General features: G+C 44.4%; 1 protein-coding gene across 1 annotated transcript; it reads left to right on the top strand.

Moving 5' to 3' along the window:
- The first annotated feature begins 735 nt into the window (after positions 1-735).
- On the top strand, positions 736-14,764 carry TEX12 (testis expressed 12). Its single transcript, XM_063436664.1, has 4 exons — positions 736-815; positions 9,767-9,866; positions 9,955-10,006; positions 14,620-14,764. The coding sequence occupies exons 1-4, from the start codon at positions 753-755 to the stop codon at positions 14,762-14,764; spliced, it is 360 nt and encodes a 119-aa protein (XP_063292734.1). The 5' UTR covers positions 736-752.
- The last annotated feature ends 212 nt before the right edge of the window (positions 14,765-14,976 follow it).

Genomic DNA, 14,976 nt, shown 5'->3' with positions numbered 1-14,976 from the left:
AATAAAAAATTATTATTAAAATATTTATGTCCCCTCCCTTCTTCTTACCTTTAGTAAAGGAGGAGAGGGGGGGGGGGGGGGGCAGCCAGCCTTGGTGGTCCGGTGGTTAGTTCTCCTCTGGCTGCAGGCTGTCTCCTGATCTCACGCACGCAGAATGCTGTCTGGAGCGTTGCCATGGCAAGAGAGCAGGGCCGGCTTTCCATGGGCCAGCAGGGGAGATCAAAGGATCTGGGCATCGCGGTGGGGCCCCCATGCTTGTGCGGACCCCGGGCAACTGCCCAGTGTGCCCATGGGAAAAGACGGCCCTGAGTGACAGTCACTCAGTCACTAAAGTGCTTACTATCCCAGTGCTGCATGGTATGCAACAACTACATTCAGCTCCTTAACACTCTGCATGGAGGCACTGAACATTCCCCATAGAGATGCATTGATTAAATGCATCTCTATGAGAAGATGCTGATTGGCAAAGCGTTTTGAAGCGCATGCGCAATAGCTTCTCTGTGCTTTCCTATGGCAAAGCATTGGATTGGCAAAGATCATCAAACGTGATTATCTCAGCCATATAGACGGGGCCAGCTGCAGGGAGACTGGCTGGGTGAGGAGTATTCTAGTTTAATCCCAGTTTATAAAAGTGCTGATGACTGTCTCTTTAAGTCTTATATCAGTGCAAATTAATATGTTTCTGATTATCAGGAATAAACAAAACATTTAATGTCATTTATGTTTATAGTTTTCAGTTCCTGCAGGTGACAATGGCAAGTAAGGCTCAGAATTCTGATGAAAATAAAAGTTTTAAACGCAAAAAGGATACTGAGGTAAGGACATTTTTGAGTAAAACGTATAGCATGTTGTTTTATAACTTTAAATTGAAGTAAATGTACTCTCATAATACCAGCCCTCGGTAATTTTAAAAATAAAAATGCATTAACATTTACTTTTTTAACAAATTTGGATTGCGAACCTTTGCCCCTCTAATTTAACCCCTTAAGGACCAAACTTCTGGAATAAAAGGGAATCAAGATAGGTGACATGGCACACATGTCATGTGTCCTTAAGGGGTTAAGACTATGTCCACAACAAGTTGACATAGTCTTAAATTAGAGGAGCAAAGGTTTAAAAATAATATCAGGAAGTATTACTTTACTGAGAGGGTAGTGGATGCATGGAATTGCCTTCCAACTGAAGTGGTAGAGGTTAACACAGTGAAGGAATTTAAGCATGCGTGGGATAGGCAAAAGGCTATCTTAGCTATAAGATGAGGCCAGGGACTAATGAAAGTATCTAATAAATTGGGAAGACTAGATGGGCTAAATGGTTCCTATCTGCCGTCATATTCTATGTTTCTAGATATCTAAATATATTGCCATTAACTGATTTTTACGGTCTGGATTCAGGGCCAAACTGGGAAAAAAATTCGGCCCGGGCATTCTTATATCACAGCGGCCCACTAAGAAGGGGGCGGGGCAGAGAGGGTGTGTTTTGTCATCACTAACGACAAACACGCTCCCTCTCAAAGTGAGCATGTTGGTTCAATGCTCTTCCAGAGCAGACCATGCGCAGAGCTCTGCTGAAGAGCTCTAGCATGAGAAAAAAGCCCTGTATTTGTTCTGCACACTGCAAGCAAATTTAAGAACATGCTTGCACTGTGTTTCCTTGCAACTTGTCTCTGGTGTCTCTATAAATGGATACCAGTAGACAAAAGGGCCAGGAAAGAGTATTGTGCATGTGTTTGGAGCCTGCTTGTGGGATTGCGTGTGTGTAGAGTGAGCTGATGTGATGTGGTATTGTGTAATAAGGTCGGTTTTAGTCGTGTTGTGTTTGTGGTGTAATGTAATGCATATGTGGGTAGGGGCAGGGGTGTGTTTACCCTGGGACAAACAAGGCATTTGCCTTGGGCGGCACTTTCTGGGGGACGGCAAAAAAGCCGCCCCCAATCGCCCTGGCAAATGCCTTGCCTCCTCAGGGCCCCCCAGGCTGGCAGCGGCAGAACTTTCCGGGCGGGCAGGCGACGAGGGAGCACTAATCCTCCTTTTCAGCTCCCTCGCGCGCACCGCAGTGGTGATGTGAGTGTCTATTTGTGAGTGTGTGTGGGTGTCTGTTAGTGAATGTGTGGGTGTCTGTTAATGTGTGCGTGTTAGTCTGTGTGTCTGTTAGTGAGTGTGTGTGTGTGTGTGTCTGTTAATGAGTGTGTGTCTGTTAGTGAGTGAGTGTGTGTCTGTTAGTGAGTGAGTGTGTGTCTGTTAGTGAGTGAGTGTGTGTGTGTGTGTGTCTGTTAGTGAGTGTGTGTCTGTGAGTGAGTGTGTGTCTGTTAGTGAGTGTGTGTGTGTCTGTTAGTGAGTGTGTGTGTGTCTGTTAGTGAGTGTGTGTGTGTTTGTCTGTTAGTGAGTGTGTGAGTGTGTATGCATGTCTGTTAGTGACAGTGTGAGTGTGTATGCATGTCTGTTAGTGACAGTGTATGAGTGTCTGTCTCTGTTAGTGAGTGTGTTAGTATTTGTGTATGTTAGTGAGTTTGTATGCATGTCTGTTAGTGAGAGTGTATGCATATCTGTTAGTGACTGCATGTGTTTGTTAGTGAGTGTGTATGTCTGTTAGCTAGTGTATGTGTGTCAGTGAAAGTGTGTGTCTGACACTGAGTGTATATGTGTCTGCCAGTGAGTGTGTATGTGTATTTAGAAGGTGGGGAGGGGGTGCCTGAGTTTTGTCATGCCTAGTGCAGCACAAAACCAGGATACACCACTGGGTAGGGGATGTAGCAAGCGTGTGCATACAGGCTATAGTGTGTGTGTGTGTATAGGTGATGTAGTGTTTGTAGAGTGTGTGTTTAGGGATGTAGTATGTGTTTGCTTACAAGGAATCTAGTGTGTGTATAGGGGATCCAGAGTGTGTATGTTAGAAGTGTAGTGTGTGTGTAGGTGGTGCAGTGTGTGTGTGTGTGTATATATATATATATATATATATATATATATATATACACACATACAGGCAGTGCAGAATTATTAGGCAAGTTGTATTTTTGAGGATTAATTTTATTATTGAACAACAACCATGTTCTCAATGAACCCAAAAAACTCATTAATATCAAAGCTGAATATTTTTGGAAGTAGTTTTTAGTTTGTTTTTAGTTATAGCTATTTTAGGGGGATATCTGTGTGTGCAGGTGACTATTACTGTGCATAATTATTAGGCAACTTAACAAAAAACAAATATATACCCATTTCAATTATTTATTTTTACCAGTGAAACCAATATAACATCTCAACATTCACAAATATACATTTCTGACATTCAAAAACATAACAAAAACAAATCAGTGACCAATATAGCCACCTTTCTTTGCAAGGACACTCAAAAGCCTGCCATCCATGGATTCCGTCAGTGTTTTGATCTGTTCACCATCAACATTGCGTGCAGCAGCAACCACAGCCTCCCAGACACTGTTCAGAGAGGTGTACTGTTTTCCCTCCTTGTAAATCTCACATTTGATGATGGACCACAGGTTCTCAATGGGGTTCAGATCAGGTGAACAAGGAGGCCATGTCATTAGATTTTCTTCTTTTATACCCTTTCTTGCCAGCCACGCTGTGGAGTACTTGGACGCGTGTGATGGAGCATTGTCCTGCATGAAAATCATGTTTTTCTTGAAGGATGCAGACTTCTTCCTATACCACTGCTTGAAGAAGGTGTCTTCCAGAAACTGGCTGTAGGACTGGGAGTTGAGCTTGACTCCATCCTCAACCCGAAAAGGCCCCACAAGCTCATCTTTGATGATACCAGCCCAAACCAGTACTCCACCTCCACCTTGCTGGCGTCTGAGTCAGACTGGAGCTCTCTGCCCTTTACCAATCCATCCATCTGGCCCATCAAGACTCACTTTCATTTCATCAGTCCAGAAAACCTTAGAAAAATCAGTCTTGAGATATTTCTTGGCCCAGTCTTGACGTTTCAGCTTGTGTGTCTTGTTCAGTGGTGGTCGTCTTTCAGCCTTTCTTACCTTGGCCATGTCTCTGAGTATTGCACATCTTGTGCTTTTTGGCACTCCAGTGATGTTGCAGCTCTGAAATATGGCCAAACTGGTGGCAAGTGGCATCTTGGCAGCTGCACGCTTGACTTTTCTCAGTTCATGGGCAGTTATTTTGCGCCTTGGTTTCTCCACACGCTTCTTGTGACCCTGTTGACTATTTTGAATGAAACGCTTGATTGTTCGATGATCACGCTTCAGAAGCTTTGCAATTTTAAGAGTGCTGCATCCCTCTGCAAGATATCTCACTATTTTTTACTTTTCTGAGCCTGTCAAGTCCTTCTTTTGACCCATTTTGCCAAAGGATAGGAAGTTGCCTAATAATTATGCACACCTGATATAGGGTGTTGATGTCATTAGACCACACCCCTTCTCATTACAGAGATGCACATCACCTAATATGCTTAATTGGTAGTAGGCTTTCGAGCATATACAGCTTGGAGTAAGACAACATGCATAAAGAGGATGATGTGGTCAAAATACTCATTTGCCTAATAATTCTGCACTCCCTGTATATGAGTCTAGTGTGTGTTTGAAGGACCCAGAATGTGTATAGGAGATCTAGTGAGTGTGCGTATATAACGGATTCAGAGTGTATATAGGAATCTAGTGTGTGTATGTGTGTAAATGATCCAGAGTTGGGTAAGGGATCTAGTGTGTGTCTGGAATGTAATGTGTTTAGGGGTGCAATATGTGTGTGAGGGGTGCTGTGTATATATATATATATATATATATAATGTATTATATTAATATGTTTGGAAGTATTGAGTATGTGTGTGGTGCAGTGTGTTGGGGGGGTTCTGTGTGTGTGAAGGGTGTAGTGTGTGTGATGGATGCTGTGTGTGTGAGGGGTGCTGTGGGTGAGGGGTGCTGTGGGTGATGTGTGTGAGTGTGCTGTGTATGCTGTGTGTGTGTGCTTTGGGTGATGTGAGTGATGTGTGCTGTGTGTGAGAGTGTTGAGGATGATGTGTGTGAGTGCTGAGTGTGAGAGCGCTGTGGATGATGTGTGTGAGAGTGCTGAGTGCAAATGGTAGAAGGGATTGTATGTGGGGAAGGGGGGGGTAAAAAGCAAACAAGTAAAAAAACTAAGCAGGCATTATATTCCCCCTTCGTTTTTACCTTTAGCCTAGGAGGGGGGGGACCGGCATGGTGGTACATGGGAGAGAGATGGGGAGGAAGACCAGCAACTCTCAAACCATCCCTGGTGGTCCAGTGGTGAGTGAACTCTAGCCTGCGGGCTAGCGCTCACTCTCGCAAGATCGGGGCATTGCCATGGCAATGCTCCGGATCTCGCGAGAGGAACCCGGCGGAGCTGCAAGATAGAGCTCCACCGGGTCCTCCTCTCCCTCCTCAGCCGCATGTCTGTCCAAGTGGGCCGGTGAGGGAGATCTTTGATCTTCTCACCGGCTCATCATGGAAAACAGAGGGACCGGCGCTCGGATAGTGCCAGCCCTGCATAGACCGGCAGGGGAGATCCTGGAACCTCCCCTGCCGGCTTCGGCCCATGGACATCACGGCCCACCGGGCATTTGCCCAGTGTGCCCAATGGCCAGTCCGGGCCTGTCTGGATTGATTGTCATGTTAAATAGACACTTCAAACACCTAAACCACTTTCACTTAATGAAGAGCTATGTGTGAAGAATGTGTTCTATTTTGTTTAATTTACAAAAAGTGCAAATTTCAATAAAAATTTAATTTAGAAACTAATATTGTTACTACCCCTGACTGTCAATCAGACATAGGTACTGTTACTTCCTGGTTTCGTTAGCTTAGTGCATGAGTCCTCAAACTACGGCCCGTGGGCCTGGTCTGGTCCGCCAGGGTCCGGAACCCGTCCCAAGCACTCAGGGCCACCCGATGGGCACTATATGTTCAGGGGCCCGGCCAGCGCTGCGGCAGTGCATTAGCGACCAGGCCCCTTTAAAAATGTGCAGCCGCAAAGTACTGCTGGGAGGAAGTGACGACCAGTGGTTACTTCCTCCCAGCTCCCTCCGCGCTGGAGGGAAGAGAGACAGGCTGCGAGGACAGAAGAGCTAGGCCGACTCCCATCAGCCACAGCCATCCTCCTGCAAAATAAGTAAGAAAAATTAGCTGTGTATGTATGTCAGTATTTATGTATGTATGTATGTATGTATGCATGCATGCATGTCTGTCTGTCTGTGTGTGTTTGTATGTATTTCAGTATCTATGCATGTCTGTATGTATGTGTATGCATGTCAGTATGTGTTTGTATGTATGGATGTATTTCAGTATGTCAGTATGTATGTCTTTCTGTGTGTATGTATGTCAGTATGTATCTGTCTGTGTGTGTGTATGTATGTCAGTATGTATCTGTCTGTGTCTGTGTGTATGTATGTCAGTATGTGTTTGTGCTTGTATGTATGTCAGTATGTGTTTGTATGTCTGTATGTACGTATTTCAGTATGTGTGTGTGTGTATGTATGTATGTCAGTGTGTGTCTGTCTGTGTGTATGTATGTCAGTATGTATATTTATGTATGTCAGTATGTGTATGTCTGTCTGCATGTATTTCTGTAAGTGTGTGTATGTCAGTATGTATATGTCTGTCTATGTATGTCAGTATGTGTGTGTATGTATGTCCTTATGCGTGTTTGTGTCTGTAAGTATGTTAGTATGTGTATGTGTGTCTGTGTGTCTGTTTCACTATGTATAGGAATTTGTTAAAAAAAAAAAAAAAAAGTAAAACTATAGTCCGACCCACAGCAGTGAACTGGCCCCCTGTTTAAAAGGTTTGAGGACCCCTGGCTTAGTGGAACTAAACTCAAGAGGCAGCAATTGCCCAGAGCACCTGCCTTGCAAAGACTGTTCGCTGAGCTGCATTGGGAAGTCTGTTATTGGACAGCCACAGAAAGTCTGAGCAGGGTTAGAAGGGGAGGGTTTGCAAAGACTTTAGACAAGAGATCTGCAGATTTAACAAGTAGTTATAATAATATATTGTACAGGAGACTTTCTGTGTCTGGCTTTACATAGATGCACATTTTAAAATGTTTGTTGTTGTTATTTAAATGTTTGACCAGGTACTATGGCAACATAAACAGTATCTTTTGCATAGTGTAACTTGCTCTTTCTCGTAGCCTTATTCCACGTGCCCTGTATGAGAGGGCCATGTTATCTGATAAGTAGAAAGTGTAAGTAGAGATTGAAGGAATGGAACGAGAATAGAAAATGTAAGATGAAAAGGAGAGAAAAAAGAAAAGGCGGAGCGGTTAGGCGCGGGCGGGAGGAGTGGAGGGCGAGGTGACCAAGGGGGGCGTGCACGGAGGCGCCCCCGGAGTTTTACGTATTTAGTGGGCTCTCATCCCACGGCTCCCATAGCCTCTGGAATGTTCCGGTGGGCCCCCGCACCCTAGCTGTCAGGTCATCCATTAACCGTACTTCTCTAATCCTCGTTATTAAACTCGCTATGTGTGGTACTTATGGTTGTAACCACGTAAATGCTATTGCTCGCCTTGCGGCCAGGGTGATTTTGTGGATCAATTTTTGCTTCCTTCTTGTCCACCCGTCTATAGGTCTATTCAAGAGGTATACCCAGGGGTCTAGGTCCGGGGCTCTAGAAAACACTTGTGTCAGGAGGTCCTTCAACACCCTCCAAAACCTGGCTGTCTTCGAACATTCCCACCACATATGTAGGTATGTCCCTTTTTCCCCACACCCCCTCCAACAGTCGTCTGTAGTGGTTTTGTTCATCTTAAATAGTTTGACTGGGGTCGTATACCATCGTAACATCGTTTTAAAGGACTGTTCCTGCAATGTCACGCACACGGAGGTGGTTCTGCTAGCTTCCCAAATTTCCTGCCATTCTATTCCCTCAAGTTCCTCCCCCAGATCCCTTTCCCACTGGGTGATATAGGTCAATTCCCCCCCATTCCCGGGTCTCCGAACATAAACGTGCGTAAAGTTGTGTTATGAGTCCTCTTGGTATAGCCCCCGAGTCGCACATAGATTCGAAAAAAGTCAGCTTCTTGTGTGCTAAAGTTTTTATGTGAGGCTGTCTGGCAAAGTCTTTAATCTGTAAATATCTAAAAAAAAAAAAGTCATTAGGTGTAAGGTGTCTTCCCTGTTTGAGTTAATCAAAAGTGATTATCTCCGTGCCCCCGTATAGGTGAATGATACTCTGGAGGCCCGCGCGTTAGATATTCCTAAAGTTCTTGGCCTCTATACCGGGGGCAAATGCCCTGGTGTGTAACAGCGGCATGAGGGGGGACGGGAAGGACGCCAGGCCAAATTTCGGGCTGCAAGTGTCCCACATTCTGAGGGAATTCAAGATTGCCGGGCAAGTAGCCCTAATTAAAGGCCTATGTTCCTTGGGGACCCGCATCGCAAACTGGGGGAGGTCTGCACCCATCATGAGTGATTCTATCTCCACCCATTTCCGTTCATCAGGGGGTGAATGCCACAATGCTGAGTCAACTGTGCGGCTGCATAATAGTAAAATAAGTTTGGGAGGCCGAGACCTCCTCTCGCTTTATGTCGGTACAGGATATGTCTAGAAATGCGGTGTTTTTTATTCTGCCACACAAAGTTTCCCATTGCCCGTTGAAGCGGGCTCAGTTGAGCTTTGGTTAGGGGTACCGGCAATGCCTGGAAGAGGAACAGGGCTCTCGGCAAAATATTCATCTTCACTGAGTGGATCCTTCCTATCCAGGAGATTGGTTTGTCTGTCCACCGTTCCATGTCACTTATTAGAGTGTGCCATAGTGGCGTGTAGTTGCAGGAGTATAGGTCGTTAGGGTCAGCTGTTAAATGGATCCCAAGGTATTTTAGGGAGTGCGTTTCTATCTTGATGTGATGTGTTTCATGTATTTGGGCAATATCTGTTTCTCGCATTTTTATGGGGAGTGTGCTAGATTTTGTCATGTTCGCCTTAAAGCCTGATATGTCCCCGTACGCTGATATGACCTCACCCAGTGCTCTCATAGAAATGTGGGTCTTTTTTATATAGATTGGGTAGTATAGGCTGTTTATTGCAGCAGTCTTTCTCCAGATATGAAAATTACTAGGCATATTTTTGTAGGCACCAGGAGAGATTTACTTTATCATAACACTTTTGGTTTGACGCTAACTTTGCACAGCTGTAGTCAGGTATGATTCCAGTTAAGCTATTTTGGCTTCTAAATTAAAATTAACTTTCAATTCTTACTTTAATGAATAACCCTGCTAGGTTCCAATGGATAAGAAAAATAAATTGATTACAAACTGAAAGTAATATATAAAAACACCAAATGGGGCACCACCTCATGTGTGTCAAATAGTCTACAATGAAATCATCCATTCATTATCAGTGACAGAGGATTCACTTTGATTTCACTTGAATTCTCATTTCAGTAAATAACCCTGTCAGAGCAAAATTGCTAAACTTGAAACACACCTGAGTTGGAGATTTTTGTTTTCTGATTTGGCCTGAAATATGAATTTCACTGACCACTTCCTGACATTTGGTTGGCAATCTTAAGCACTCCAGATGCTGTAGACTACATCTCTCCTGATGCATTGCAAGAATTATGACTCCAAAAAAGGCAGTGTTTACATTGCTCCCTGGGGACACCTCCAGTGGTAGATGCTCAGACAGCCACTAAAGGTGCTTCCTGGGTCAGTGCTGCACAATGTTTGTTTGTATTCCTGACCCTATATAGGTCCTATAAGTGAATAACCCTAACAGTGTTTTGTGAGATAATTCAGGTATACCATTGGCTATGACAGTAAGTCTTTTTTATCAATCATGTTATAGATTAAGGATTCAGAGATTCTGCACAGTTCCTCATCAGCAAAGCCATCTTCAATTAATTCAAACAACCCTCAATTTGGTGATATAGAAAGTATAATAAAAGGTATATTTATTTTAGAGCTATACCTGCAACAAAAATGCATCTGTGACTATGGCAATACTAACATTCAATATTCTATTTTCATTAATAGATTTAAGCAAGGAAATAAACCTATTTTTTTCTAAGTATGCAAGGACATTGAGGTATGTATAAATAGAATTATATTGCTATATCATTTTCACTGATACCAGCATAAGGTAATACGACAAAAACAAATCGGTGATTTTAATTACATAATTAACAACTTATTTTGATATATTTATTTCCTGGATCCAAAATGTGCATATACTCAGTTTTTAACATAGCAATTGGTTTAATTATGTCCTAGAAATAAATATGGGTTCCTCTTAAGATGGGTAGATCCTCAAGTAGTCACATTTTAAATTCATTCCCCACTAGGTGTTAGGGAAAGGACCAATAATAACAACAATTTACTCCTACCACCATACAGGGGAGGGCTGGCAGCCTTAGGCCTCGGGGGCAAATCCAGTCAAGTGGCCCATTGCACCAAGAGGAGAGTAAAAACACCTTTCCCATGTGATTGAAAGTGTTTGTGTGGGGGGGAGGGGGCGGGGGGAAGCAGTCACCTAAACAGACAATCAATGACAGTCACACACACTTGCTGATTTGGCACACACTAAAAAACACACACTCACTGACAGGCACACGCACACACTCACTGACAGGCACACAGACACACACAGAAAGACACATTGTTACAGGCATACTGACTCAGACAGACAGACATACTGACACACACAGGCATACTGGCTGACACAGACAAATTGACACACACACAGAGACATACTTGCACACAGACATACTGACACACACACACAGAGATACATACTGGTACTCACACAGACACACACAGAAAGACACACTGTTACAGGCATACTGACTCAGACAGACAGACATACTGACACACACACACACAGGCATACTGGCTGACACACACACAGACAAACTGGCACACACACAGAGACATACATACTGGCACACACATAGACAGACATACTGGCACACACATAGACAGACATACTGACATACTAACGCACACACAGACATACTGACATACTGACGCACACACACACAGACATACTGACATATTGACTAACACAGACATACTCATACACACAGACATACTCATACACACACAACCAAACTTTACACTTTTAAAGCCAGTGGACAGGGGCTGAGTAAGGGGACAGGGCTGTAGTGGGGGACAGGGGGTGGTAGTGGAGGGTATAAGCTGTAATTGGGGGTTTAGGAATTGTACGGGGGATAGGGGCTGAAGCAAGTTGATGGCTACAATTTGGGAAAGGGGCCGTGGTGTGGGTAATATGGGTTGCAATTGGGGGAGAGGAGCTGTAGTGGGGATGTTATGGGGCTGTGGTGGGGGGCATGGGGCTGAGGAAGGGGGCAGGAGCTGAGAGGGGGGAAAAGAGCAGGGAAAGGGTGGGACAGGGGCTGACCAAGGGGACAGGGGCTGAGTAGGGGGGACAGGGGCTGAGTAGGGGGGACAGGGGCTGAGGTAGCGGACAGGGGCTGAGGTAGGAGACAGGGGCTGAGGTAGGAGACAGGGGCTGAGGTAGGAGACAGGGGCTGAGGAGGGGGGACAGGGGCTGAGGTAGGGGACAGGGGCTGAGGTAGGGGACAGGGGCTGAGGTAGGAGCTGACTAAGGGGACAGGGGCTGACGAAGGGGAGGTGGGGACAGGGGCTGAGGTGGGGACAGGGGCTGACTAAGGGGACAGGGGCTGAGGAGTGGGTACAGGGGCTGAGGAAGGGTGACAGGGCTGAGGAAGGGGGACAGGGGCTGAGGAGAGGACAGGGGCTGTGGAGGGGGCCGGGGCTGACTAAGGGGACAGGGACTGAGGAGGGGAATAAAAAAAACACTAAAGTGTATTTCCCCCCTCCCTGAGTCTTACCTTAGGCCAGGGAGGGATGGACAGCAGCCAACAGGAGCAGCAACCAGCATACAGTAGCAGCCAGTGAAGTCGTCCTCTCCTGATGATGTCAGGAGGAGGGGCCGTGACTTCCTCTGCTCTTCTCCCAGACACCCCAGCGGTCCTGTGAGAAGAGCAGTGGTCACGCCCCCTCCTCCTGACATCATCAGGAGAGGCCGGCCGACTCCACTGACTGCAGACTGCAGGAAGAGTGAGGTAAGTTGAAAAATCTGACTCCTCAGCCAGAAGCAGGGGATTCAGATTTTTCCTTTTTTTGCTGGGTGTAGGCGGCCCTGGGTTTAGGGCGGCCTGGGGGGCAATTGCCTCCCTGCCCCCCTTCCCAGCCCGCCCCTGCCACCATAGCACGTCTTCATCCATATATCAGTTCTGTTTCTACCTCCAACAGGAGTTGGTGAAATTTAGCGAAAGTCTGTACAGGTGATACTCAAAAAATTTGAATATCGTGCAAAACTTCAATTATTTCAGTAATGCAACGTAAAACTGGAAACTAATATATGAGATAGACGCATTACATGCAAAGCAAGATAGGTCAAGCCGTGATTTGTCATAAGTGCGATGATTATGGCTTACAGCTCATGAAACCGCCAAATCCACAATCTCAGTAAATTAGAATATTACATGCAATCAATAAAACAAGGAGTGTTCATATAACAATATCGGACCTCTGAAAAGTATAAGCATGCATATGGACTCAGTACTTGGTTTGGGTCTCTTTTGCAGTAATTTCTGCCTCAATGCGGCGTGGCATGGAAGCTATCAGCCTGTGGCACTGCTGAGGTGTTATGCATTGTTCGGTCTCATGTCTCTCATCTTTCTCTTGGCAATGCCCCATAGATTCTCTATGGGCTTCAGGTCAGGGAAGTTTGCTGGCAAATCAAGCACAGTAATCCCACGGTCATTGAACCAGGCTTTGGTGTTTTTGGCAGTGTGGGCAGGTGCCAAATCCTGCTGGAAAATGAAGTCAGCATCCCCAAAGCTTGTCTGCGGAAGGAAGCATGAAGTGCTCCAAAATCTCCTGGTAGACGGCTGCGTTGACCCTGGACTTAATGAAGCACAGTGGACCAATACCAGCAGATGACATGGCTCCCCAAATAAACACAGACTGTGGAAACTTCACACTGGACTTCAAGCATCTTGCAGTGTGTGCCTCTCATTCTTCCTCCAGACTCTGGGTCCTTGGTTTCCAAATGAGATGCAAAAGATGCTCTCATCAGAAAATAGGACTTTGGACCACTGAGCAACAGACCAGGTCTGTTTTTCTTTAGCTCAGGTAAGACGCCTCTGACGTTGTTTGTTGTTCAGGAGCAGCTTGAAAAGAGGAATACGACATCTGAAGCCCATGTCCAGGATCCATCTGTGTGTGGTGGCTCTTGATGCACTGACTCCAGCCTCAGTCCACTCCTTGTGAAAGTCCCCAACACATTTGAATGGCCTTTTCCTGACAATCCTCTCCAGGCTGCGGTCATCCCTGCTGCTTGTGCACCTTTTTCTTCCACACTTTTCCCTTCCACGTAACTTTCTATTAATGTGCTTTGATACAGCACTTTGGGAACTTCTAACTTCCTTCACAATTACCTTTTGAGGCTTTCCCTCCTTAGGGAGGGTGTCAATGATCGTTTTCTGCACAACTGTCAGGTCAGCAGTCTTCCCCATGATTGTGATTCCTACTGAACCAGACTGAGAGACCATTTAAAGGCTCAGCAACCCTTTGCAGGTGTTATGGCTTACTTAGCTGATTAGAGTGGGACACTGAGCCTAGAATATTGCACCTTTTCACAATATTCTAATTTACTGAAATTGCGGATTTGTTGTTTTCATGAGCTGTAAGCCATAATTATCGCACTTATGACAAATCACGGCTTGAACTATCTTGCTTTGCATGTAATGCGTCTATCTCATATATTCGTTTCCCCTTTTACGTTGCATTACTGAAATAAATTAAGTTTTGCACGATATTCTAATTTTTTGAGTATCACCTGTAGATTTGTATTCATTTTCTGAAGCAGCAAAGCTCATAAAGGGAACCTAAGATTTGGTATTTTTAATTACCCTGCAAAATTTATGATGACGGGAAGTTTTTGAGTTAAGATCACAACGTACTCCTCACAGGTGCTTGATAGTCCGTGTTATGCAGTTATGCACTTATTTCCTTGCTGTTGCTGAGAAACCACCCGGTAGGTCTTAGGTGTTTGTGGCTGTTCTCCCCTGAATGGACAGGGAATTAATTACAAGCAAATTTATCAAATGGATCTTCGAGGGGCATCTGTACAAGATAATGACTTGCCTTATCTGGGGAAATGGAGCTGAACACCTAAGTATAAATGTGTGGCGTTTAGTGCGATTTTTCCATGACCTCAAGTTGTTGCACAGATAGTAGACTTGTCAGGGAAATCAGAGTTAAATGTAATGGCATGCAGCTAGAACACAAGTCCCTTTAATCACTGCTGTGTATATAATACGGTGACAATGAGTTAGCGTGTTCTGAAAAAAGGGAGAGGATTTCTGTACTTCTCCACCATGACTGGTTTTATGAGAGGGCTCTATAATTTAAAGAGGAGTTTCAGGGAACTGGAACATGGGTGACATTAGGTCTCATTCTCATAATTATTTGTGGAGTAAACAGAAAGTCTACTATCATAGAAAATGTTGAGCTATGTCCTTATTGTATGTATTCTTTTTATTTTTTTACTTGCTAGCACTAGACATTATTTTCTTTTGATTTATGTTAAGATTTAAAAAATATATTTTTATATATATATATATATATTTTTTTTTTTTTTATGTGAAGTGAGCAATCTGTTGTAGACGCCTCGTATGTGCAGGAGTTTGATGAAATCCTTAAAGAAGCCAGGTCTTTGGAAGGCCATTTAAAGGAGAAAAGGGAAAGCCTAAGGAGCCAGCTTACTGTGATTGCAAAGACGCTGCAGAAGTAAAAACAGCAACAAATGGAAGATATGTTGTCATTTATTGCTTCTACTATATTAATTTCTACGTGAGACAGAATTTCGTTTAATAAACATTGTAATTTATTCCAAATTAATGTTTGTCATTGCTCTATAATACCCTGCACAGGTCAAACAGGATTTTTTTTTTTAAATTCTTTATTTTTGCTGTGCATGGTTTAACAATCGTATATCAGTAATGC

The sequence above is a fragment of the Pelobates fuscus genome, chromosome 11, assembly GCF_036172605.1.
Source record: "Pelobates fuscus isolate aPelFus1 chromosome 11, aPelFus1.pri, whole genome shotgun sequence".
NCBI classification, from domain to species: Eukaryota; Metazoa; Chordata; class Amphibia; order Anura; family Pelobatidae; genus Pelobates; species Pelobates fuscus.
This window is presented reverse-complemented; position numbering and strand designations above follow the sequence as displayed.

What these genes read in the sequence shown, in the direction of transcription:
- TEX12 (XM_063436664.1), top strand. Translation starts at nt 753, where the DNA reads ATGGCAAGTAAGGCTCAGAATTCTGATGAAAATAAAAGTTTTAAACGC. An exon ending in AACGCAAAAAGGATACTGAG is followed by an intron (nt 816 to 9,766) that starts GTAAGGACATTT and finishes ATCATGTTATAG; the next exon opens with ATTAAGGATTCAGAGATTCT. An exon ending in TATAGAAAGTATAATAAAAG is followed by an intron (nt 9,867 to 9,954) that starts GTATATTTATTT and finishes TTTCATTAATAG; the next exon opens with ATTTAAGCAAGGAAATAAAC.